At 38.9% G+C, this 25,426-nt stretch overlaps 2 protein-coding genes across 3 annotated transcripts in view; both read left to right on the top strand.

Annotated features, from left to right (window-relative positions):
- LOC140950991 (A disintegrin and metalloproteinase with thrombospondin motifs 18-like) overlaps positions 1-14,417 on the top strand; it is a 31,769-nt gene extending 17,352 nt beyond the window's left edge. For both annotated transcript variants that reach the window (XM_073400210.1, XM_073400209.1), the window contains exons 16-27: positions 262-328; positions 882-972; positions 1,504-1,631; positions 2,552-2,675; positions 3,311-3,400; positions 3,824-3,975; positions 4,136-4,274; positions 6,898-7,030; positions 7,788-7,992; positions 8,762-8,918; positions 12,973-13,149; positions 13,864-14,417. In XM_073400210.1, the coding sequence (XP_073256311.1) occupies positions 262-328; positions 882-972; positions 1,504-1,631; positions 2,552-2,675; positions 3,311-3,400; positions 3,824-3,975; positions 4,136-4,274; positions 6,898-7,030; positions 7,788-7,992; positions 8,762-8,918; positions 12,973-13,149; positions 13,864-14,156 (1,756 nt within the window). In that variant the 3' untranslated portion in view covers positions 14,157-14,417. The remainder of the gene's footprint in view (positions 1-261; positions 329-881; positions 973-1,503; positions 1,632-2,551; positions 2,676-3,310; positions 3,401-3,823; positions 3,976-4,135; positions 4,275-6,897; positions 7,031-7,787; positions 7,993-8,761; positions 8,919-12,972; positions 13,150-13,863) is intronic.
- An 884-nt stretch (positions 14,418-15,301) lies between these two features.
- Positions 15,302-23,500, top strand: LOC140951028 (uncharacterized). Its single transcript, XM_073400251.1, has 8 exons — positions 15,302-16,159; positions 17,223-17,385; positions 18,996-19,251; positions 19,963-20,190; positions 20,552-20,806; positions 21,518-21,703; positions 22,491-22,745; positions 23,241-23,500. Exons 1-8 carry the CDS (start codon positions 15,364-15,366, stop codon positions 23,433-23,435), a joined length of 2,334 nt encoding a protein of 777 aa, XP_073256352.1. The 5' UTR covers positions 15,302-15,363; the 3' UTR covers positions 23,436-23,500.
- The last annotated feature ends 1,926 nt before the right edge of the window (positions 23,501-25,426 follow it).

Here is a 25,426-nt window from a genome sequence, read left to right as displayed (position 1 = left end):
TTAAGGCCTACTTTGCTAATTTTAGACCCCCCCCCCCCCCCCCCCTCCAGATAATTATTGCACAGTCCCTTATTCCAAGGTCAGGGTGCCTCTTATAATATTATAACTATCATGTGCATCCTGTATCGTCAGGCAGCGTTCAAACGCTGAAATCATCTCTGGCCGGTACTTGTAGCAAGATTAAAGTACAAACAGCGACTTGTCTTAGTGATATTCTGTTAAGTATTTATTTAATCTTTCATTTTATTTATTCATCTGAAGCCCCCGAAACGGCGGCGAAAATTGTGCAGGGGACTCCAAAGGCTTATACAGAATTTGCAATATAAGGGTAAGTATTAAACCCCATTTACACGGGCTCAAAAATCGGCACGGCACCCCAAAGTTTTGGCACCGTGCTGACGATTTTGAGGCACGGCACTCCCAATTTTCGACGTGTAAACGTATCGGTCCCAAATGTAATGTGGCACCAGTACTCAAAATCTTAGGGGTGCCGAGACTACCTCCCGAAGGTGGTCTCGGCACCGGTAAACGAGGCACGGTGCCAAAAATGTGGCGTGCCGTGCCGATTTTTTAGCACTTATAAAATGGGGTTTTAAAGGCAGTTTTACGGGAGAATTATTCATCATCAGTTTATCCAAATGCCAACCCCGTAAGTTGCGCAAAAAATATAATATATTTTTTTTAATTGAGTTCAATCAAAAGATAGCCATAAGTGAGAGAAGCAGCCACGGTTAACCTTCTTGGAATAATTTATGAATATCAAACAAGGATTGGATTCATGCATATATTTTGTATTTTTAAGCCCAGATTACTCCAAGTCCATAGATCAGGCTAGTAACGATCAAAACATGAAAATAAATTTCAAATTGTTCATTTTTCAGCCTTGTCCCGCTGACTCCGAAGAATACCGAGTAACACAATGCAAAGTGTTTGATCCTTCATACACACAAATCTGGTATATTGGAGGAAACTGTAAGTACATACGGAAATCTGTTATGCAGATATATCACCTTTTCAACAGTCTGCGAGTAAAATCTGGATTTCTCGTTTGTATACATTTGCCACGACCGACGAAGCTGATATTTCGAAATTTTAGTCTGAAAATGGATTGGCATTTTTTTTTTCCTTTTCAAAGTTCTAGAGTGCTTCATTACCTCTAATATCTTACTCTTCAAAGGGACAAACGTGCGGCAGTAGATGGAGGTCCATTTTGTTTAGCTTTCCAGTTAATCTCCATCTTGGGGATTACGAAATTAAGTAGCGATGACGTAATGACAGTTTCGTGAAGAAAAAAATAATCCCGGGCGTTTTATTTAAATTTAAAAACAACGAAAATAGAACTTTAATTAGAAACTGTATAAGGCTTTCAAAATCCAAACCGTCCGAAACATTTAAATGAAGATACGCCATTGTTTAACCTTTCAACTAGGAATTTTTCTTTATCCCTTTTTTGGGTTTCCAGTTCTCTAATTTTCCTCTTTAAATTCTTGGTGATTTTTCTAGCCGCATGCAATTTATATTGTCGAAAAGGATTTACTTATCGGCCCAGAGGAATCGTTAAGGACGGAACAAAATGCCGACCGGATTTATCACCAAGTAACAGGGATATTTGTCTTGGTGGCAAGTGCATGGTAGGTTATTATTACAATTATCATCATCATCATTATCATCCTTATCATCATCATCATCATCATCATCATCATCATCATCATCATCATCATCATCATCATCATCATTATCATTATTATCATCATCATCACCATCATCAGTCACCCAGTTACAGTTTTTAAAGATCTTAATTTTCTTCAAACAACAATTTATTACTTATTGTCTGGACCTATACCAGCAGCTTCAACTTTAAGGACCTTTCTCAAAACGAAAGTGCACACTTTTGCAAAGTTGTGGCAAGTTGAGTTCTTCAAGGTCTTGATATTTTCCCTCTTTCTCTCTCTAATTATAAAAAGCATCATAATTCCTTATTATTATCATTATATTAGTTATAGTTATTATCATTATCATTAACAATGTTAGTTATTTTTGTTGTTGTTGTTGTTGTTGAAATTGCATTGCCTTCAGCTGATGACTTTGGAGCTGGTTTCTTCATTGTCTCCTAATAACAACAACTAGCCTAGGGAAGCCAAGGATCATCTCCTGTTTGCCTTTCCTTTCCACTCCTGACCCAACGCTCTCTTCAATTAATCACGGCATTCTCTTTTCTTCTGCCAAGAACAGTAATGCCTTTGGAACTTCCTGACTTCGAACGATCTTTATTAAATAGTTTAAGCTTCACGTATACGGCAAACGGCAAAGGCCAAAAGTCAGATTCAAGTTGAGAATTTCTCAAAACAGAAAATGAGCAGATAAAAACAGCTCAAAACAATTCTTATGGATAAAAAATTGCGTGAGACTACTAATTTAGGTGTAGAAATAATGAACAGTAAGCGACAGGTAAAGAGGAAAATTGGTCATGTAGTACAAGTTCGCGCCGGTTTGCCGTTTGACCTAAACGTGATGCCTAACCTCTCCATTCTAGACTTTCTCCTTTTTGTAGCCTGTAGGTTGCGATTATAAAATTGGCTCTGGTACAGCTTATGATCGTTGTGGAGTTTGCAATGGAGACAGTACGACATGCACTCCTCTTACGGTGACCTTCACAGAAGACTGGAAAGAGAGGGGTGAATAAATTATTAAATTTTAATGATTTAAACCTAGAGTCGAAAAAAGGGTCCCTTTCCTATCCTCTTGTGGATAAGACTAGTAACTGCCAACAAAGTACTGTTTCTTATTTATTTTCCATCAAAAGATGAGAAAGTGGCCTCGATCTTCACTCGTTAATCTCTGCCTGAGGGTTCTTGAAACGATGCGTGAGGTAATACTCCAAAACATGAAGGGACGGAGTGTTCTACCTATTCCTCTGATTTGCAGACAAAAAAGCACACAGGGCAGTGTTCGAAGAAAGATAAGGCCGTTCTTATCTGATTTTGTTGTAGTTGTTTTAATTGTCCTCGAAGTGTTTGGATATCAGATGAAACAGCTTTCCGAGTTGTTATATATGCTCTCAAACGATTTTCTTTTTAAAGAATTTTAAACCACGATATCGTTCGAAAAACTCAGGTACAATAAAGGATCAAGCTGAGTGCATTTGTACCAGAGACAAATTCTGAAGACCTAAGTCAAGATGGTTTTATCTCCCGAAACCAGTTAAAAATGCAATGTGTTTTACCCATAATTAGACGAAAAAAGGAATTATCTCTGAAATGATCAAAGTGGTTATCTAATACTAACAAAGCGAATTGCTGCTTTCCCATAGGACCTGAAAATGCCAAAGTTATGCTTGTTGTGCCAAGGAAATCAAAACAAATAAAGGTGTTAGAAAATGTGGGCGACAGAAACAGCATTGGTAAGAAATAAATCATCAAGATTGTTCCTAAGAGCAGCGAGGGAAGATGTTGAAAGTGTTTTTCCCAAATTGTGCACAGCTTATCAGTCTGTCTTGCTCACGGGATGACCTTAGGCTTCTGGGAACGAGGCAAAGATCAGAAAGTGATGACACTGGGACCAGGGTGAAAATGAGGCTACATAGTATTATGGGTAGGGTGGCCTTTTCCTGCCTCTTATCGGAATAGGGGGAGTGTCTGACACATCAGGAATGTCCCAACCGTCAATATCTATTCAAATTGTCCTTCAGTTATTTCATTTGAATTCCTTCTTTAACCCTCCATCGGATTTCAAAAATTCAAATGCTGCAGCAGTTAATATTTGTTTCTGTGAATATGTGTATTTATAATTTTGTGCCACGAGTAATCCAAGTTTACTTATGCAGGCTTGCAAACCACGAAAGGAGTTTACCTCGTTAGGCCGGGTGAATTTGGGAAAAAATCAGTAGCTGGCAGCGAGATCAATTACGGAAGGGATAGATCGAGAAGAGAGTTCATGCACATACCAGGACCAATTAAACAGGGTCTCAAATTTGTGGTAAGAAAACAAGAGTTAATTTCAATATCATGTGACTCATTGTCCCTAAACGGCAGTCTTTTTACGTAGTGATAAAGATAGGATATAGTGAAGTCGACATCCACCAAGGAATGGTTTGACACTACAGTTTGTAATCCCCTGGCGCTTTTTAATTTTTTAGTTCGTCTCCAATGGTCCAACAAACCGAGGTGTTGTGATCAGTTACCTCAAGGCCAAAAAATCACTTGTTAGACCTGATGACGTGCAGTGGCATGTTGAGACGAAGGAGTGGTCCAAGTGTTCAGAAAGCTGTGCAGGAGGTACGGTTCCAAAATTTAAGTCTATACTTCAGAAAAAAAGGCCTTTAGATTCGAGGACGAGAACGACTACGACTACGAGATTTGATTTAAAGTTTTTTCGCGTATTGTCAAAGATAGACACCCCGGAACTCTTTATTGTACTTTTTTTTCACCAGAAAAGTTAGCGATGTTATCGGTTTTAAAGGAGGCTAAGACCTTTCCCGATTGCAAAATGCTAAAACTTCTAACATTTCGGATAACTTGTTCTCACCACCACGACATTCTCGCTAAAACTCGTAGAAGAATGACGACGGCTACCACGTTTTCCCGCCAAAATGACGCTGGTTCACGCGTGAGGACTACTCAGTATTGAAAAAATCTCGTACTTGTAGTCGTTCTCGTCTCAGGCTCTAAAGGTAGATAGATAGGTAATCTTTATTTATCCACGGTAAAAAATTCGTCAGCTTTAAAAATGCCTAATACTAATATAATAAAAATATTTAAATAAAAAAGCTGCTTTCCACGAATGCCGTGCCTTACAGTTCTTTGAGTAATCGTTTAAATTGCCCAAGGGACTCTGCTTCCCTTAAGTTACAAGGAAGACTGTTCCAGAGAATGGCGCCACTATAGCTGAAGCTGTTTTTGTAATAGTTTGTGCGCGGTAATGGAACATTGAGTTTATTTTCAGAGTCCCTTAGGTTATATGCGACTTCTCGCACTAAGATAGTTTGGAGCCAACCCGTGCAGAGACCTGTAAACCATCGTAGCTCTTTGAATTTGTTGCTGGCAAGCTAGGTTTTTCCACCCTAGAAGTTTGAAAAGGTGACCAGCATCTACGTCATAGCTTGAGTAGGCCAAAACGCGGGCTGCTCTGTTTTGTAGCGTTTGAACCTTATTCCGTAAAGTTATCCCACAGTTTCCCCAAACAATGTTGCAGTAATCAAAGTGTGGCTGTATTAAAGCTTTATATATTAGTTCTAAGGTCGCCTGAGGGACAAGGTGCCTTATTCGTTTTATGGCCCCAATACCAGAAGCGACTTTCTTTGTTACTTTCCCCATATGGCCACTCCAATCAAGTCTGTCATCGATGGTCACTCTAAGTGATTTTGCAGTAGTGACCTGGCTAACTTGAAAATCATTAATTGCAAATGTCGGGGACTCTGTGAGAGTACTTAGCCTCTGCCTAGATCCGATAAGCATAAATTCGGTTTTAGTCATATTTAGAGTAAGTTTGTTTGCTCTCAGCCAATTGTGAACATTTTCTAAATCTTGATTTAGATGCAACTGAATATTGTCTGCATTATCACCTGCGTATGTAAGATGGGTGTCATCAGCGTACATCCTCAGCTCACAATTTGAAAGACAGTTTGGAAGATCGTTGATGTATAACAGAAATAGTAGTGGACCTAAAATCGTCCCCTGGGGAACACCACAACTTAACAAACAGCTTTGAGAGAGCGATCCGTTGATGGAGCACATTTGAGTACGATTCTCTAAATACGACTTCAACCATTGGTGCGCGTTACCATATATGCCGTAATTGCTTAATTTTGATAAAAGGATCTCATGGTCAACTGTGTCGAAGGCCTTTTTGAGATCTAAGAAAACAACGGCGTTGATTTTATCGCGGTCAATATTGTACGCCCAAGTGTCCGTGGCCTCAAGGAGAGCCGTGACAGTTGAGTGAATAGCACGAAAGCCTGATTGATATTTACAGATTATATTGTGCTCTTCTAGGTAGGCATATAATTGATCATAGACGATTCTTTCAAAGACCTTGGCCATAACTGAGATCACCGAAATTGGACGATAATTATTTAAGTCGTCCCGATCGCCTCGTTTAAAAAGTGGCGTGACCTTTGCGCATTTCCAGTCATCCGGAAATATGCCTTGACTTACTGACTGGTTAAAAAATATCACGGATAGGAATGCAAATGAGATCTGCACATTCCCGAATGAGCCTAGCAGATATCTTGTCAAGGCCAGCTGCCTTTGACTTATTTAGAGGATTCAAAAGTAAGAGAACTTTATTTGTACTGGTCGGATGGAGCTGAAACCGTTTATCTGTGCCAGTGAGGTACTTTTGATAACCATCACTATTTGAGGAATCAATATTGCTGGCAAGTTCTGGACCGATAGTAGCAAAGAAGAAAATTGGGCCGAGTTAACTTTTGCAAAGATTTCTGGGACTGTTACTGGGGACGAGGGGGAGAATTGGCTAGTAGCTGGGCAGTGCGTCCCCCGATAACGATCCCAGAAGTCTTTGCGAAAGCTACCTCAGCAGCTAGTTTTTAATCCTTCTAGTTTCTAAAGTGGCCAAGTGTTGTTGGTTCACTTGCTCAAAGAGCAAATCTATCACCTTAAATCTTAACAGTGCAACTATTCATCACAGAATACATTCAGGTATACGAAGATTTCACTGTAATCGACCTTTTTTACCTTTTTGAGTAAAATCCTCTTTACATTATTTAGTGCAGGAAAGGCCCCATTCGATACGCGTTACCAGATGAGTTTTAAGGAGTGTGCCTGCCTTAACCAATGAATTATTCACCACCCTAAGACTGAGTGAGCGCTTTGTCGCACGCGTCATATACATAAAATATTCTTGCTTATCTGTTTGCTGATTTTTGCTTATGCTCCAAAGGTATTCAAAGAAGAACAGTAAAATGTAAACGAAAAGACGATGGTTCAATAGTTGCAGATGCTGTATGCAAGAAGGCAAGCGCTGTAAAGCCAGAAGATGAGAAGCCATGTAATACTCAGCCATGTCCACCAGAGTATGTGACGAATACAGTTACACTGAGAATGGTCACGACCTTCAAGTTTTTTAAAGTTTCTTGTAGCAACATATGAGAAAATGAACCCTCAATAAGAGTACCAGTCATTGCCATATGCATATGCAAACGGGTTAAAAAGTAGAATATAAATTGCTTGATAGGTAAAACTAGGACATGCAGATTAAAACACCCTTACTCTTTTGATACTGCTGAAAAGAGCACCTTAAAATTTCCCCCCCCCCCCCCCCCCATGCACGTTATAAACGTCTGTAAAATTCGGTGACTGTGCGGACTTTATCTTCGTTATACTTTTTGATAAATCACGTTCTAACTTGGCATTTTCTCTTATGTTAAGGCGTTTCTGTTAGACTTGTTGAGGGATTTTCGCGAACTGGTCCCAGTTAAAAGTTAGAAAAAACCTAATAGTCTATTATGCGACATACGAAACAATGAGAAGAGTGATACGTTATCACGAACAAACAAAGAGTTAGTGTTTTTTGTTTGAGGGCACAAATCCTGCGGTTTTCTAATACAACTAGTATTCTGCAAAAATAAACTATGTGGTTTATTGGTGTTGAAGAAGAGCAAGAGACGAGTGCACCCCCTCCTAAAAAAAATCCTGGATCCGCCCCTGTATCTGTGTTCTATATTTGCCAATGGCTTGACAGAACTGTCTTACACAGCTAAATTTTAACACCCATCTTTTCTTTTCCCTTTAAGTTGCTCTTGTTTACTGAATACTCTTTTGTAAACATAGATGGCACATAACCAGCTGGAGTTCGTGTTCAACGACGTGCGGTCATGGTGTTGTAACAAGACAAGTGACTTGCAAAAAGAAAGTCAAGAACCCTGGTAAATACGAACCAGCCTCAGGCTGCCCTGGATCAAAGCCCACACTGCTTCAAAAACCCTGCTTCGCTGTACCATGTCCACCTGAATGGGTCCCTGGTCCGTGGGCGAAGGTAACAATCAGTTTATAACATCGATCTATTACCGCGGTAGGTTTAACTCAGTCGGTAGAGCGTTTGACTTCAGAGCCGGAGGTCGCGGGTTCGATTCCCGGGCCGGACCAATAATGAATTCAGCTGATTTTCTTGTTAGCTCCCAGAACAATTTAGGTTCTAGGTAGCAGGTAAAATCAAAGGAAATACAACGAGAAAAAAAAAAGCAAAGAAAAACAGTAGCAAGCCCCTGCTTTAAAAGATTTTTTGCTTGAAAGTAATACTTGCAGCCATCGCGAACATTTTAGCGTTGATGGTGGGACGGCTTGAAAACGTGGCCGTGCCACCATGACGACATATGCTTATTCAATATTGGGACGTGACATTGTGCTTCCTTGGTATGTCACCATTGCAAAATTCTGCATTGTTTGCTTTCTGCCAGACGCGTGTACGACTTAATTTATGACGTTTCAAACATTTGGATTAATTGTGTGAACGTACAATGAATTAGACTTTGCTTAATTACAATCCCTATAAATGAATAAAGTCAATTCAAGTATCCCGGCCAACGCCCTAAGATTCCTTCTCTGTCATATTATTCTCTCTTGTTATAATTATTAGCCTGGAAGAATCAGTCCGAATCCTGGCAGAACACAACTCTTCCTTTCAGGCCATGAAAGGTTGCATTAATTCATTCACTCATAACTTGCTTACTCACGCCCAAAGTAACGCACGCACATGACATCATGGCTTGTAGGCTATATATTAATCATCAGATCCTATTTTGCAGTGTACGAAGACCTGTAAGGGTGGTGTGCTAAAACGCACGCTAACCTGTCAAAAGCCACATGGTGATGGCAAGTTCATCCCCGTGCCCTCCGTTTTCTGTAAGGGAGCTGTAAGGCCACCAGTGACTGAACCGTGCAATACTGATGTCCTCTGCAAACGTGAGAATATACTTAACAACAATAATAATAATTAATTATTATTATTTACTCTACGAATCAAACACATTTCTATTGCTTTGGGAGCGGGGATTTTAGTTTTCCCTCATTTTTATAAGATTTTGTATATTCCATGTAATGGAACTTTCATTCTATCTCTCAAACTTTGTTAGTGTTTAGCCTTTCTTTTGCGTTTCTCCTTCTAGCGATTTTCACCAAATAACGCTCCGTCCGTGCTAAAACGGATTACATTGTTATTCTTTTTTATCCTTTCACATGCGCTCAGCGTCCACGTCAGCTTCTCATCCAGGCCATCGCTATATTATTAGGGTGGTAAAAATGACAGCTTTAGTTACAAGAGTACAGTTGTGTAATTTTTTCCTTTTTGGCCTCTCTTCAGTATTAGGATAAAGTCGCGCCCGGGAGTCCATGATAATTCAGTCCTACATTCGCAACATGATTTGATAATTCAGGGTTATGCTTATGCGGCGTACCAGTATAAGACCCTGACGGCTGGCGATGTGACTTGGGTACGGTAGTCTAATCCAATAGTTATAAGGCCTTTGAAAACATTAAATACAGTAACGTTAAATAACAGCTTCTGATAGATAAAACTTTTCATACTGATTTAAACTTTAATTTTTTTTAATAAACACTTTATGTTTAAATCTTGGAGAATAACGTGATCACAGTTTGCTGAATATAGGTCGAAGACGCAAAAGAAGACGAGAATCGGCTAAAAACAAAAGGGTGATCCGGTGGTTGGACTAGCTACTGAGATGTTCTTGGCTACAACAAATGAAAGGAATGAATCACGACATATTAGTAACTGAATAATTAGCTAGAATTTGGACAGTTAACGGACTTTATTGTAATTTTCAGAAGATGATGTTGAAATGTTTGCTTTAATATTAACTTACACTAGATTTTGTTCGTTTTGTGATCCTTAACCCTGTTAATTGAGCGTTGACATTAATCAGAATCTGATTTCTTAATACACTTTCACTGCTAATTTAGCATAAAGGTAAAGAGAGTAATAAGAATCGTTAACTAAAATATAAGTGAAGATAGTGTAAGGAATGTTGACATGGCGAGTCATAGGGATAGAATCAGAAACCACATTTTTCCTTTTTTTCCCGTGTAATATCTTTTAAAAGAAGACGTATCAAAAAATTTAAACCTACATTTGAGAACCAGGGCTCAACTCCTTAAATTAAAATGCTAGACTGTTTTTGCCATAATTAGGGTTTAACTTACCAAAGGCTCAACTCAAACGTTACTAGACGAGACATTTTTGTTGGCTTAATCCTGCATTAAAGTTAACACCTTTCGAACTACACGGTCTAAAGTGAAACTCTGTATGGGCGTTTTCTATCATGAACGGCGGTGTTTCAACGTAAACGTCCCTTGCATACCAAGAAATGTTTATCGTGGTAGCGCTATTAGCGAGCTCGAAAAGCCACGACGACGAGAAAGGACTTACGAAAACTAGAAAAGCAAAAGAACAATAGGTTTGATAAGCCAAAAAGGTCTGAACGTGTATTACACTTTTTGCAAGAGACTATAAAGGGGACAGAGAGGCCATCCCCCATATACACCCTGTTCCATAGGTAATTCGTCTCGAGTTATTTTTAACACAACAGATCTCAAGGGGGATTAGACAACAGCCAATCACATAGCGCGAATGTGTTCCGCGTGGATGACCCACGCTGAGAGCCACGCGTCCTTCACGAAATGACGCAGAACAAAATGGGGGAAGACGCGGGGAGCGATTTTGCTATTCCTTTTGTCGACGAAAACGACTACGGCGAGATTTCTGCGAAAGCTGTGTTAGCGAAACCGAAATTAAAAAAAGAATCGCCCTTCCTCTCTTGTATAGAGCTAACAGTAGAGCAGGGAAATCCTTAACACACTGAATATTCTCTCAGGATCATTTATAATTTACAGTTTGAAGAGAGCAATTTCTGGTTTGATGTTTATTTTTTTCAGTCTTTATAGCGATTATTCCTACCCACTTACTTAGTCAATTGTAGGCGAACCCTCCTAAAGCTGAATTTTAAGGGACCATATTCAAGCTCAGAAAGAGAAATAAAATTTCGTCGTTGCTTATTTACGTCCTCCATAAAACGCGAAATTAGGCATTTTCACGTCGTAGTCGTGCAAAAACGGGAAAGAAATGAACAAAAAAAGTGTGTTGCACGTGCGAAGTTGTTGTTTTGCTAATTAAACCTATTGTTTTTTTGACGTTCTAGTTGCCGTCCGCGTCGTTGGATCTTAAACTCCCTAAATTGTACAAACGACCGGTTTCAATAGACCGGCGAAATTTCTCATTTTATTAAAGCACTGAGGTTACGACAACTTCGAGTTAAACTGATTTCAAGGGTTGTCAAAGAGTCCAGCGATTCCTTTTTCCCAGGTGAGCGCCGACCCATTTCGCTTCAATATTCAGGAATGCTCTCGATCTTTTTACGCCTTCATTGCCTCTCGCCCGACATGTTTTGCACGGCGTTTGGTCATGCGAAACCTCCACGAAACATCCACGCCTCGCGCGAGGTAACTTTATCCCGATTCTAAAAATAGCTCGAGACGAATTACCTATGGAATAGGGTGTATATGGGGGATGGCCTCTCTGTCCCCTTTATAGTCTCTTGACTTTTTGGTATTTCTTTGCTAACATCCCCGGAACAAAGTTAATCAGGACGGCATCGTGCGGATGGTCTCTTTAATCTCTAAGATCGTCGTTTGGTCAGTAGTGATCATCGCCACCGTTCGGATTTTTTCGTAAATGCTCTTACAGAGTCTGTAAAGTGCTAAACAGTTTTTCTGTTAACCACTTTCAACTGAATCACTTCCAGGTAATAAAAGGAAACAAACATTAACGAATTAAAAGTGCTAAAATTAATAGTTACTAACTAGACTTATTTTTTCAATGTAAACGTAATTTATTTCATAACTTTCTGTTAGAACAATGCTGAATAAAACATACTAGACAGTAGCTACTGAATCAAGTTGTTACTAAGCCAAGTTTCCCTTCTTTGAAATTTAATGGTTGGTCATAAATATTATAAAGCCTATATCTTTATTAATACTTATCGTCTTTAATTGCCTAAAATGAAAGAAAATAAAAATAATTGAAACATTTATCTGTCACTCACTTAGGTCTGTTGAAGTAAAGTCGGTTAAGCGCCCAAAGGGTCCCTTGTAGGGAAAATATATTATCTTAAACAAACTAATCAATACTGAAATAGGTTTTTCTAAAAGAAAAAGACTCAACCAATGTCCTTATACAACAACTCAATCGATTTGTGAGTGAAAAATTAGAGAAAACAAATGGTGAGGGCTATGCACCAGATCTCTCTCTCTATGCACCAGATCTCTCTCAAAAAATAAAATGGAAACTGAACATATTTTCCACTATTACTATCTTTCATATCACGTCATCATTGTTTCTGGCCACAGACCATTACTTTTACAGTTGAATTTTAAATTGTGAGGGAAAAAGATCCCAAAAAATTACTGCCTGTTTCATAAAACAGATATCCGCATTGATAAAAGTAGACCAATCACTAAAATTTGATAAACTTAAGTTAACAGTTCTTCTCTCTTACTACAGTACCTTGTGTCTTTCTCTCCGCCAATCAGAAGTCATTCTAAACCCATCGTGACCTACCGCGCCCAATAGTAAATAATAAATAAAATAGATAATAATTAATGATTTGGAAGAGGCACATCCACAAACTGGTTCTTTGTCTACCTGACTGCTTACGGGTCGAATTGGAATTTGGAAATGATGGTTTTTGAGGAAAGGGGAAAACCGGAGTACCCGGAGAAAAACCTTTCGGAGCATAGGAGAGAACCAACAACAAACTCAACCCACATGTGGCGTCGACACCGGAATTTGAACCAGGGCCACATTGTTCGGAGGCCAGCGTTCTCACCACTGCGCTACCCCTTGCGCCCCAAAGTAGTACCACAAGATAGTGGTTATTTGAATTAGCCATCTGTCTTTTATGTGATTGGCTAGAATAATTACTTTAGTTCAATTCTACATAAACAGTGGATGGTGGTTACTCCAACTGGACACCCTACAGTGTTTGTTCAAGAACGTGTGACGTGGGATTCCAATTTCGAACGAGACTGTGTAACAATCCTGCACCAGCTAATGGAGGAAAGGACTGCACCAGCCTGGGACCAAGATTTCAAACCAGATTTTGCAATACTCAGAGCTGTTTGGGTAATCATTTAGTACATAGTTAGACAAGACTAAAAGCGGAGCTTCGGGAAAATACTTGACATTCAACAGACTTTCAACCAATAAATTCAAAATAATTACCTCGGACAAAAAATTAAAAACTTGAACCCACGTTCCAATGAAAAAGTTGCCGACTTGAAAACCCAAGGAAACTATTTGTGTAGTGCATCTGAGCCCACGATACGGTCATGTAACACATATCAAGCGGATGCTCTAATTTGCCGGCTTGCTGTTATTATTGATATGGACGGTGTGTAATGTTGTGGTTCAATTTTATTATTGGTTCAAATTTTGTTTCCCATTGTTTTGATTTCATTATCATACATTAGCACACACACAAATAGAGGAAAATAAAATTTAAACCATAAGAGAAAGATAAAAGTAGTTTTGCATTCTCTTTTAAATATTGTTGCTTTCAGCTATGTTTGTTTAAGTGCAACATTACCATGTAGTTCTTTTACCGTATCTCTCACGGCAACGTACCAAACACCCCCATAAGACAGACACTTCCCTAAAACGCAAAGCTGTTCTTTGGCGTTTTTCACTACGCTCACTATTCTAGCATCGCTAAAATTTTCCAGCAATCAAAAAGCGATTATAATTGGTCACTTAGTTTAGGACTGAATGGTGAAAAATTTATAGCTTTTTTCTAGCTCTTTGTACGATTTTTAATATGCCCTTTAAATTTTGTTTCAGTGCGGAAGAAATACCGATCGTTAGGCTGCTACAGAGAAAGTCCTCGGAGACGTCTTCTACCAGTTCTAGAGAAAAATTTTCGTTCAAGTATGAAATGGACCGCGATAGAAGAACTAGTTGAAGACTGCTATGAGATAGTAAAAAATACCCACTACAAAGTCTTTGGATTCAAATTCTATGGCGAGTGTTGGGTTGGAGAGAGGCCTGAGCCACAATACAAGACAAGTATGGATAGGTGCTTCTTACACGTAGTAGGAAAAGCCCATAGCTACTTCGTGTATGAAGTTGTATAGGTGTATGAAATATGTTTGCCACCTTTTAAACTTTACTTAGACGGTTGGTGTTCCGTTATAGATCCGTATAAAGCGTGTCTAGGTTAGTTTCAAAGTGCAGATTTTTTTATTCTTTTCTTTTTCCTTTTGTAAACAAAAAAGCACTGGTGTGAAGAATAATAAAGCCTATATTTTGTACCATAATATGATTGAGCCGTCCCCGGCTTTTGTTGTTGTATTTTATTATAAGTATGTTTTAGAGCAATAAATGTTGAAGTGTTGTGGTCTGCTCCCTTGTTTTGAGTCCTCATTCTTCTACATTTGCCTCTACCATAGCGTGATTGAACTGAAAAGGCATGTTTTACTTATCTACATGTATGTTTGGATGGATTTTAGCAAATTGAAGCAGCGTTTACGCAAAATTAACGATCTTCACAATCCTGGACCACAGACTCTTTACAAACGTGATTAATGACTTGTTATTGATATGGTGTCTATTAAGTAAAAACCAATCTCGTGAAAATTCTTTCGAAAACCTTAACTCCAGGCCCGGTTACTCAAAAGCTGGATAGCGCCATACTCACAGGATAAATCACTACACAGCGGATAAGTATTAGGGAAACCAATTTCGCTATCCACTGATTAGAGATTTATCCAGTGAATATCAGCAGACACTATATCCATCACTTGAACAACTAAGGCCAGAGTCGTAGAGTCGAAAGCACAACTGTTAACTTTGTACTAATCGCAAAACAAATAGCGGAACACTGAATAGTCCAGTTTCGAATTAAAAATTACCGCTGAATATAAACATTACCGACACATTTATACAGGGTTAGCCTCGACGTAAAGTAAAATATTCAGAAATTCTGGCAAGTAAGTGTTTGAAATTTGAATATATACAATAGACAGAGTAATAAACAGGTCTTTTTCTCGTTGGAATTTGTGAATATATTACTTCAGATTGAGGCTAAGGCTGTAAAAAATGCGTCTTCACTTCTTTAATTCAGCGGTCATAGCGAACTCGAAAATGGACTATTAATACATCCAAAGTTCGGAAAATATGCAAAAAACGCAATTTTTGTTCGTTTTTTGTTTTCCTCTTTTGTCTTTCAAAACAAACATTAAGCGTTTTGCTTCAGTAAGTCTTTTAAGTACTCATAATGCCGAGTCATGACTAGGTGACTGCATAAAGGAATCTGCCAGTAATAGCAGTCGATCAACAAGTATGGGGTCGGATTATGTGCTCCTTCGTCGGCAAAATAAGATACGCCAGTGTTGTATCTTCGTTACAATAGTCGGAATTGTCGCGTTAATCTGTCTTTCTGTTGGAATAGCCCTTATAGTTCAAGATAAAAAACGTGACGACTGCGAACCACGAAAAGCGGAATCACAGGCTAAACCAGATCAGTGTCAATATTCAGAAGAGGCCAAAAGAGTCAAACTTGAAGATTTCTTGCAGAAAGCACAGGCGAAATATTATGAGCTTAATCCTCATAAGATCGCACTCAAGCCGGGGGTTAAACCGGATGAGGTTCGTACCAAATACCGCTCCTACGACCCATCACCAGAAAACATCAAACGGATCACAGATGAAGCGCTAAAGATCGCTAAAAATCTTGAAAATATGAAAATAGACATGAACAAACTGACGCTGCGAGAAAAGCGAGCTGTGTCCCAGATATTGCACTGGACCAAACATGGCTTCCCGTTCATGGTACCTTACTTGTACAACTACTATGTCGGTGATTGGATGATGGGAGGAGATATATTTTGCTGGAGTCCCATATGTATGGTTCCTGATGAAATCAAAGCATCCTTAGGGCATTTCAAGAGCTCGACAGTCAGAGAAATGGAGATTCTTAAAGACAAACTCAAAGAAATAAAACATACTTTTGATCGGTTTGTGGAGAACATGAAGTTAGGTGTATCCGCTGGCATGGTTCGCACAATAACAGAATGCAACGCTGCATTGGACGCTTTCAAAGATAAATTCAGGAATGTCGCCAATAACGGTCCAAAAGGTAAAGACTTTTTTAATTAAAAGTTTAAAAAGTTCATTTCTTTGAGTGTTATCAAAATTAAATACTGTACTTGAAACCCTACGCTAAAACTATGTTTTTCATAGTTTCAGAGTAGTTTGACTATCAATTTTCTTTGTCTCTAATACCCTAATCACACATAAAGTTATCTTTGAATGATCAAAGATAGAAGACCTACAGACTAGGAAATTGAAGTTTTTATGCTAGAGACGTTAAAGTCGTCTAGACGCATTTAACGTCTGAGACGTTAACGTCCTCTGTTAAGTGCGTCGTTCAAACGCTAACAGAAGACGTTGAAGTCGTCAGACGTTAAATGCGTTTGTCTTATTTACCGTTTTTATACTAGACGTTAAGGCCGTCTTCAGACGACTTTAACGTCTCTAGCATAAAAACGGTTATTACTCATTCCCGTGTAATTAAGAATCAAACAGGTTGAAAGCATTTTAACCCAAGTTTTTTATTTTGAACTGCAACATAACTCAGTTGCCAAAATAAAAAGCTTTATTACAGGAATAACAATTGTGTGGTCACGCACATTGATTTCCACACGCACACACACACAAAAACAAAACATTGAAAATTAAACAACTATCATTATCATATCTAAGCCGCCGCTTTTTAAGTGTACATAACGTAGTCATCATGCAGCCAAAAGCCGCCGTCTTTTTCCTATTTGCACCGATTTTGTCATGATTTAGAGCGAGTTTGTGATTGTGTTGCTATTTTGAAGTCATGCCTGCGTGACCTGAGACTAGGACTTCATTGTTGTGACTCGAGCTTTTGCATTGATACATTTTTTAGCTCGTTAATATTAATACGCAAGACAGCGGGATCTTTTTGTCTTCCATTGTCTGACGCACAACAGCAAAGATCATTGAGGAGAAATAATTAAGTTCAATAGCTTTCAATAGTGCATTTAGGTCAGTTAGGTAGCTTAGTAGTATTAAGAAGCTCAAAAGTAAAACAAATGATAACAATTTCAATAAACTCAGTTAATAAATCTAAATTTTAGAAGTCATACGCCTTCGTCTTTACATTTATATAGGAATCTATAAAGCAAGCTTCTTAAAGCCGTTGCTCGATGAAAGCTTTATCTCAGACATAAAGGATAACAAGGACTGGCAAGCAAAGTATCAAAAGTCTGTCAACGAGTCCCTTTATGAATTCATTCTGGATTATGTTGGCAAACCAATTGATGATATGCTCAGGTAAGGTGTTTATTAACTAGTATCTTCAGGCCCGTTTGGTAAAGTCATTTCCAAAGGTCCATGGAGCCTGTAGTGCGGTGCAACTTTTCTTTGGGGTGCAGGGGCGGGTTGTTGTGGACGATTCACAGGAAGGCAGAGAAGGGGATGAAAGGGAGTGCTCGCACTTTGAATGGCACAAATTTAGTTTTCAAGTTTATGAAAGACTTACAATCGATCTTTAAAAGACCGCTTAGCCTGATGTGCCAACAGTGCTTCTCTAGAATACTAGGTCATTTGCACTAAGGCGTCATGTGACATCGTTTTTAGGCAAATGAAAGTTATATGATTTTGCTTTGCCTTCGAAAAACGATTAGCGGGGCATATCCTAAACAACATAAAAGTGATTTGGTTTTTCAAACCCGCAACATTTTCTTTAAAAAGTAAGTTCGTAGCTGGTCACGTGACCAAGTGTGATAATTACCTCTTTCTGAACACAAATTTTGCACTTAAACTTCAAGGAAAAAGTTGAAAAAATGATGCGGTAATGTTTACAGCACATCTGAACGTAACTATCAAGAGTTCAACAAGGTTTAAGCAAAAAGTAGTTTTGGCCGCCATGTTGGAGGGCAAGAGTATGTCCACCAACATGGCGGCCAATACAAAACAAATTACTTTGTTGAAAAATCAAAGTGCCATAAAATATCTACCTTAAATGCTTTTCCTCTCAAATTTCGGTTGTAAGATAATTTTTATGTGCTTTGCTAATTTTTGGCAACAGCAGCCTAAATTCCAACTCATTATTTAAAGGAAGCATTGGTCACGTGACCTCTTAGTGCAAGTGGCCTGTTCCCTTTAACTTTTACGTACTTACGGTGGCCATGGCTTAGTATACGAAACGCGCGCATTCCTTGATCCATGAGCTAATCCATAACCAAAATAAGGCTTGACGGTACCCGCAGCAGATTTGATAAAACGAGGATAATTCAGACGGTAAGCGGCCTCGTGTATTTTTTGTAAAAAAAAAAAATTGTTATCAGTAATTCGACTCATTTCCTTTTCGAGTACTTGAACACTGGACTACTGCCCTTTTCACTTTCCTCACCAGTCTTCCTCTGCTTTTAAGATCAAAGATAGATGGCACCTATACGAAAAAAAATACTGAGTGTTCGTTGGAAGGAAAAGTCGCCAGCACTAGATATAGCGGCAGTTTCTGTGCATATAAGTTTTGTACTGTAAACATAATTCCTGCACCTTCTATGAAGAAGCAACGGAAAACCTGGATCACTTGTTTTGGAGCTTTTAGCCTTTTGGAAAGACTGCTATCAATGGATAATGCAAAACACCTCCAAAGTAGAAAAATTCACCTCTCAGGAACTCTCTAACTTCGTTTAATTAACAATGTAAACATAATTTTCTTACTGTTGATTAAGAGTAGGTAGTTCAAAGATTTAAGAGTATTGTAATAGCCTCTCATTTGAAACACTTCATCAATAGTAATGAGGGGACTGATTGGTTTAAAGGCTACTCCTAGTTCTTATAGTTCTGTCATTTCTAATATTACAAATACATATTAAAGAGACCTAGATCTTTAACAAGATTACTTGCGCCAAGCTAATGAATCGTCTTTGTAGGTACATAGAGGGAGATCACCTACAGAACTGTGCACCGGACACCGTCTCCACAGGATTTGGTAGCTTGCCGCTAAGTTACGTTTACGTTAATGGAAGACAAACCGGTACAGTGACCACTGGAAAACTTCCCACGGGGGAGACACTGAACGGAAAGGACTCCTATATAAAATTACTTCAGCATTTTACCACCACTTCTGAAACGCCGGATGAGATTTACAAGCTTGGTGAGGAAATGCTCAATAAGCTGTATTCCGAGGTACGTCTAGCACCGGCGTCAGGTTTTTTCCAAGGTTTATTTAGTATTTACCAAAATAGTGAATAGTAATTTACGCGCGTTTTGATTGACTCCCGTAACTCGGAATACCCTTCGCGACAGTAGTGAGCTTACAAAACAGGACGGCAGACTACAGCAAAATGTTTGTGTGTGACAAGCTTTATCTTCACTTAACAATACTACGCTCCGGTTCATTGAAAAATGATCGCTTAAGATGAAAGTAAATTTTGGCGGGAATTTTTTTCAAACATAATTATTGTCATGCTTGTCACACAAGCTTTGTTATCTTCTTTCCTCCACCTTTCTTTTGACCCCGGCGCACACAAATGTTTACCAGTCAGGCTAGTGGCTAGGTCAGTGTAAAATTGTGTAATTTATAGCCTTTTTTCTTTTAATTATCTATTCGGGCGGACCCTTACATGGGTCCTTGAGGTCTCGTTCCTGCTTACCACTTTGGGTCTAAATTTGTTTTTTCTTTTATTCTCATTGTTTCTTTCTTCCTTTTTTTTTAAAAACGTTTTTAGTAATTATGTATAAGGTAATGAAACCAATACAGCATAAAAACAGTTCTCGAACCATAAGGTTTCCAATCCTTGTGCGGTGGCTAATCTACCTTATCAACTCACAGTTGACAAAACCAAACCCCTTATGAATTATGAAAGCGCTTGCAGACATCTCTAATTCTTTAAACAGGTCGTAGACTTAGCCAAGAATATCACCAAGGAAAGTGATGAGAACACAGCAAAACAGAAGTTTAAGACACTGATCAACAGTGCCAACCAGTTCTACAACGATGGAATCATACCGGCAAATGAATCTGACGCTAACGCACACAAAATGTGCGGTGACTTAAAGGGCTCACAAATGTATTGTCCTAAAAGGACCGCGGCGATGAAAAAATGGCAATCCCACGCTAAAGATGTAAGCAAGTAGAAATCAATTTGTATGCTACATAATTATGTGTTTTCACTCTGTTCTATTAAAAAAAGAATTTATATCAGTGCCACTGTATTTAGAATTAAATTACTCCTTAATCACTACTTGAGGGCACTATTTTTACTTCTCCTACTGGGGATGGGACCACCGTGATCCCCTATTTTGCGACCCAGCCTCAGGAATCGAACCAGCGACCTCCCACTCTATAGTCATGTCTTGACTGCAGGGCTCGGAGATCTCTGCTGACTCTGGAAATGTGGAGGCATAAAAAGAGTAGGATACAAAACATTTAAAGAGATATGTAAAATTAACCTATTTTATTGGCTTTTTTATATAATTTTTTCAGATTCTAGCCACTCTACATTACGAAATAGCAGGCCTGTTTTATTATACCGGACCTTACAAGTCCACTCCAAGCTGTCCAGTTAAAATTGCTATCGACTTCAATCCAGCCAGTGCAGTGCCCTTGTACCGTTCCTCGGATGCCAAATGCTCCAAAGTAGCTGCCTATTATATGCCATTCTTTTTAGATAAGCCTGGACCTAAGTACGAAACGGTCTCACTGGCGGCGCACGAAGCAAGGCCTGGGCACCATACTCAGGTCAGTGCTGAGACTCTCCTATCACCAATTTATAAGTAGGACGTCAACCTCGATCTAAGGGCTTTCCCTTTAAAGCCCTGGAAAAGAAATAACGCAGATGTGTTTGCAGTTTCAAATTAACTGTTTTATCAGATTTTTCATTTTTGACATATTTTTCCCAAAGACACGATCAGCGGACTCGGAGTACATACTTTTCTATGACATACAGTGAGCAATTTGTTTTCTGAAATATCTCTATGCTTGCTTTCTTAACTCAGCAGCCCATAACCCGGAGCGAGCAACTCCCATACTAGGCCTATGTCACGGCGCTTTTACGGACCAGTTTATTTTTAGGCACATTCTAGGGCACTTTTTCCCCCGAAAATAGAATTTCCATTATGACTGTGAGCGCATTCGAAGTATATCATATCCTAAAGGAAAACTAAACGTTATTAAAAGGCAAAAAATATCATTTTTAGGTCTGTACGTTCTGCTGACTGGTTCGTGGAATTTAAAAGATATTCAAAATTCGCGCTAAAACCGTTCTAAAAATAATGTGGTCCGTGAAAACGTCGTGACAAAAGCGCATAGAACTTACTTGTTATGGGCTCCTGCTTAACTATTATAAAATGACGATACCAAGACCAAGACAAGAAAAAGTTTGCCTTCAAGTCGTGTTTTTACAATAAGAAACAATAACTGTTGTTGCTGTTGTTGTGTTTTTAATCACAGGTGCAGGGCTACATCGAAAACTTTATAGAGCCATGTGACGGACCCATAAGCTGGATCGCTTCCAGCACAATTTACCTGTCATTTTCAGAGGGCTGGGCACTTTACTCAGAAAATCCAATTGTCCCTGATTATACCAAATTGTACGAAGCTGATCCAATAAGCAAATATGGGATGTTAAAATGGCAGGTATAAATAGTCAGTATTCATATTCATGCGAAATGACTGTTTGTTTGCTTTACGTTTTACCCCATTTTAGGGTCGACATGACTTTTTTTCTAGTTTGTTACATATTGTCGTCCATATCACCTCAGAAATGAGCTATACTATCCATGAATTTTGTTAAAAATTAGTCTGTCTCCTTTAATAGTACGGTAGTACATTTTCACTAACACCGGATGATATCTTGTATTTTTTTCCAAAATTAGAAAGCGAGGAAGTACCAGTTTCTGCATATTTGGATCAAATTCCAGTGGAACCAGGGATTTAAATATTTTATACTACTACATGAGAAATTTCTGCAATTTGATCGACTTAGAGCAGTGGTATTTCAGCTTAATTTGAATACCTACATGTGAAAATTACAAACCTCTCGTAGGTAATAGTATAAACAAATAATGACATGCGTGATATTTAGCATAAATACTACCCGTGATATTTCAAAATTGTCTCAAGTTTCACTCGCCAAACGGCTTGTGAAATTACGTATAACAATTTTGAAATATCCCTCCTGGTATTTATGCCAAATATCACTACAAATCATGCTATTACCTATACTAACTGAACAAAGCACCTGACAAGCTTAAAATATGTATTACGATTTATTCCTGGTTGATTTTGAAATCAACTCGACTGCTGAGCATAAAAGATTAAAAAAAACAGTTAAGGTTACTCAAAGAGAAAGAGGTAGGCGGGAAAGGAATCCAGAACTTTCGAAATATATGATCTAAAGTTACAGAGATAAATATTTTTACAGGTTTGGAGAGCGTTACGCCTGATGATGGACACAGGCCTTCATTACAAGGGCAAGTCACGTGCCTGGGCATTGCAGATGTTTGAAGAGTACGCATGGGATACAAGTGACGTGGCTTCAAAGGAGGTGACTCGTTACCAGAGCCTTCCTGGACAAGCTGTCACTTATATGCTTGGACAGTTGTTTATTATTCGACTAAAAAAGAGAGCACAGGAGGCTCTTAAGGAAAAATTTAACATCAAAGATTTTCATTATCAGGTAATTTATGGTCGAGCAAGTTAGGTCAGATTGTAAATGATACTCTAAGCTTGCTTCTCATAATAATAAGGCTGTAGTAGTATTGTAGTACCCGAATTATTCTCTTTTCTTGGCGAGGGGACCAGTCAGCGCCGGGGAAAGCATGGGAAAACACTTAAACGTCGTTGAGGCTATAGTCTACTATGTCGCTAATTAACGTTTGAAAAAAAAAAAACATTTAAACGATTTTTTGGGTTTGTCAATGGTTTCATCTATTGCAAGAACTCAATAAAACTTGCTTATTAACGTAAAAGTTGAAGTTATTTTTACTAAAGTACGACCAAATGATTAGTAAAGAGGCTACAGAAAATTAGACCATGACAATATCATTTTCCAGCATTAAGGAAGTTTTCTCAAAACTTATATGGTAAGATCCCTAGATGTTTCGTATAAGGATTCATTCCGCAGTTTATTTCCATTGAATCAACTAAAATGCCTTTGTTCTTTGTTGCTTAGATCCTACGCCAAGGTCCGTCACCTCTTAGTTACCTAGAGGAGAGTATCAACAAGTACATTGCCTGTGTGAAGAACAAAAACGAGAAAGATTGCGATGAGGTTATGAATCCTCCATTCCGGGATCAGTCTGGCGGATCACGAAATAATCATGTAGATATGTTAAGTCAAGTGAGTGTTTCTCCGTGGGTTATGTGACCGATCTTCATGCAAACCGATGGAGTGAGATACTTGAACATACTACTCAGTGGCGGATCTAGGGGGGGGGGGGGGGCTCGCTCCCCTTATATTTAGACCAAACTGAGGCCCTAAGGGCTGAAAAAAATTTTCTCGATAATTTTTTCTCGATCTCGCTCCACCTAGATACTTCAACATTTCTAAAACGTTTTAAACACTTTATGAATACAATAATCAAGTAGGAAGGCAAAGAAAGCCACAAAGTGGCCCAAATGTATTGCACTTCACTCACTATGCACAAGTATAAAAGGCACTGAATAACTTGTCCAAATCAATTTGTATTAAAATACAACAGAATGCAGACAAGTTGGGTTATTAGCAAGGGCACCCAATGGATCTATTCCTCAAATGATCTGTTCTTCACGCAAATTTGTGCTGGCTCGGAGATTATTCTCTCATTATTAGTATTTGGCATGGAAGACTAGAGCGGGTTCTTTAACGAAGGGGGTGACGGAAAGAAAGAAGGGAGAAGGGAGAGACGACGTCTTCCCTCCTCTCGCCTTCCCATCTTCTCCACGTGCATACCCTAAGCGTTTCCTTAGTAAATAGAAAATGAGTAGAGACAACTTAGAGACGACTGGGGACGAGTCGGGAACCACCCACCACTGAAGGGCTGAATTGGGCCGTACGACCACACCCAAACTTCCCAGTGAGTCAGGCTGCAGGTTGTAGGGGCACCTTGCTGGCAGCTTTATTCACGCTTTGTTTTTTTATTTTAGGTCTTTTTCTCAAAATTTCCCGTTGGGTGCCCCTGTATTAGAGGATCCCAAAACAAAACATTTAATAAAATCACTTTTTAAAACATTGCAAGTGTTGTTAATGTTATGATATTCATTTTCCCAGACAACACCGTTTTTAATGTGCATTTTCTCTTCTAGCTTCTCTCTCTTTCCATACCTTTAGGGTCTCCACCCCTCGCTTTCATCTCTCAGAGGCAAGGCGAAACTACATTAAATTCCCCACCTGTACCTGAGGCTTTAAGCCTGCTCTTCTCTACAATCGTCTGGATTGTCTCGATTGCCCGATTGAGTCGTTCAGAAATATGATCAGACGATCAATAGAATCATATGCAATTTATATCTAGATTTAGCTGAGGCTAAGCTTCTCATTAATTAATTTATAATTTATCTCAAACAACAAGCTTGTAACTATTGCAAAGAAATCGACTTGGACTTTAGCCTACGATCAGTTGAAAAGTAGGGACTTATAAGCGGAGAACTTTAAAAGAAGCACGTAAGCTCGATGGGTCGACAGTTGAGCCCGCGATACGGTCTTGTGATACTGGTCAGCCGATGCCCTGTTTTGACAGGTGTCAATTGATCACAATTTGAATGTGCAATATCAGGTTTCCGGCTCCCATACTAACTAGAAAGTGTGACATTTCACATTCACTTCCCTGTTCTGCGGACGGACGGACGGACGGACGAACGGACTGGCGGAAGTACGGTCACGTGACTACCAAAATTTCTTGAATGGAAAGATAGCTAAATTTTTTAGCTATGGAGTACCTCTTACACGCGCGCGCGGCGTGGTGTCCCGCCAAAAACCTATGAATTAGATTGATGCGACGCTGGAAGACCCACTCGATTTGGGTAATTGCATGCGCGATTTCCTGGATAGAACTAGATTTGTAGTACCCCCATTTTTGAAAATAATGCTGCCGCGCTTTTAAATCTTTTGATAAAGTTTCAGCGATCAAAAACTGTCTTTTCAAAATGCATTTTGACACTTTCGCCTTCAGATAATAACAAATTAAAGTAGTGTATGATCCATAAGCATATGATATAGGTAACAAATTGTTTAGTATACAAGAAGAACGTATTTGGTATCAAACATTTATGCAGATGGATGGAATCAATAGAGAAGAACAGACCCGTGATTAATAGTTTGACAGTGTCATAGAGCTGTCTAAAAACTAGGAAACCTGCGGGGGAAAGAATTGCTATTATCAT

The sequence above is a fragment of the Porites lutea genome, chromosome 10, assembly GCF_958299795.1.
Source record: "Porites lutea chromosome 10, jaPorLute2.1, whole genome shotgun sequence".
Lineage (NCBI taxonomy): Eukaryota > Metazoa > Cnidaria > Anthozoa > Scleractinia > Poritidae > Porites > Porites lutea.
This window is presented reverse-complemented; position numbering and strand designations above follow the sequence as displayed.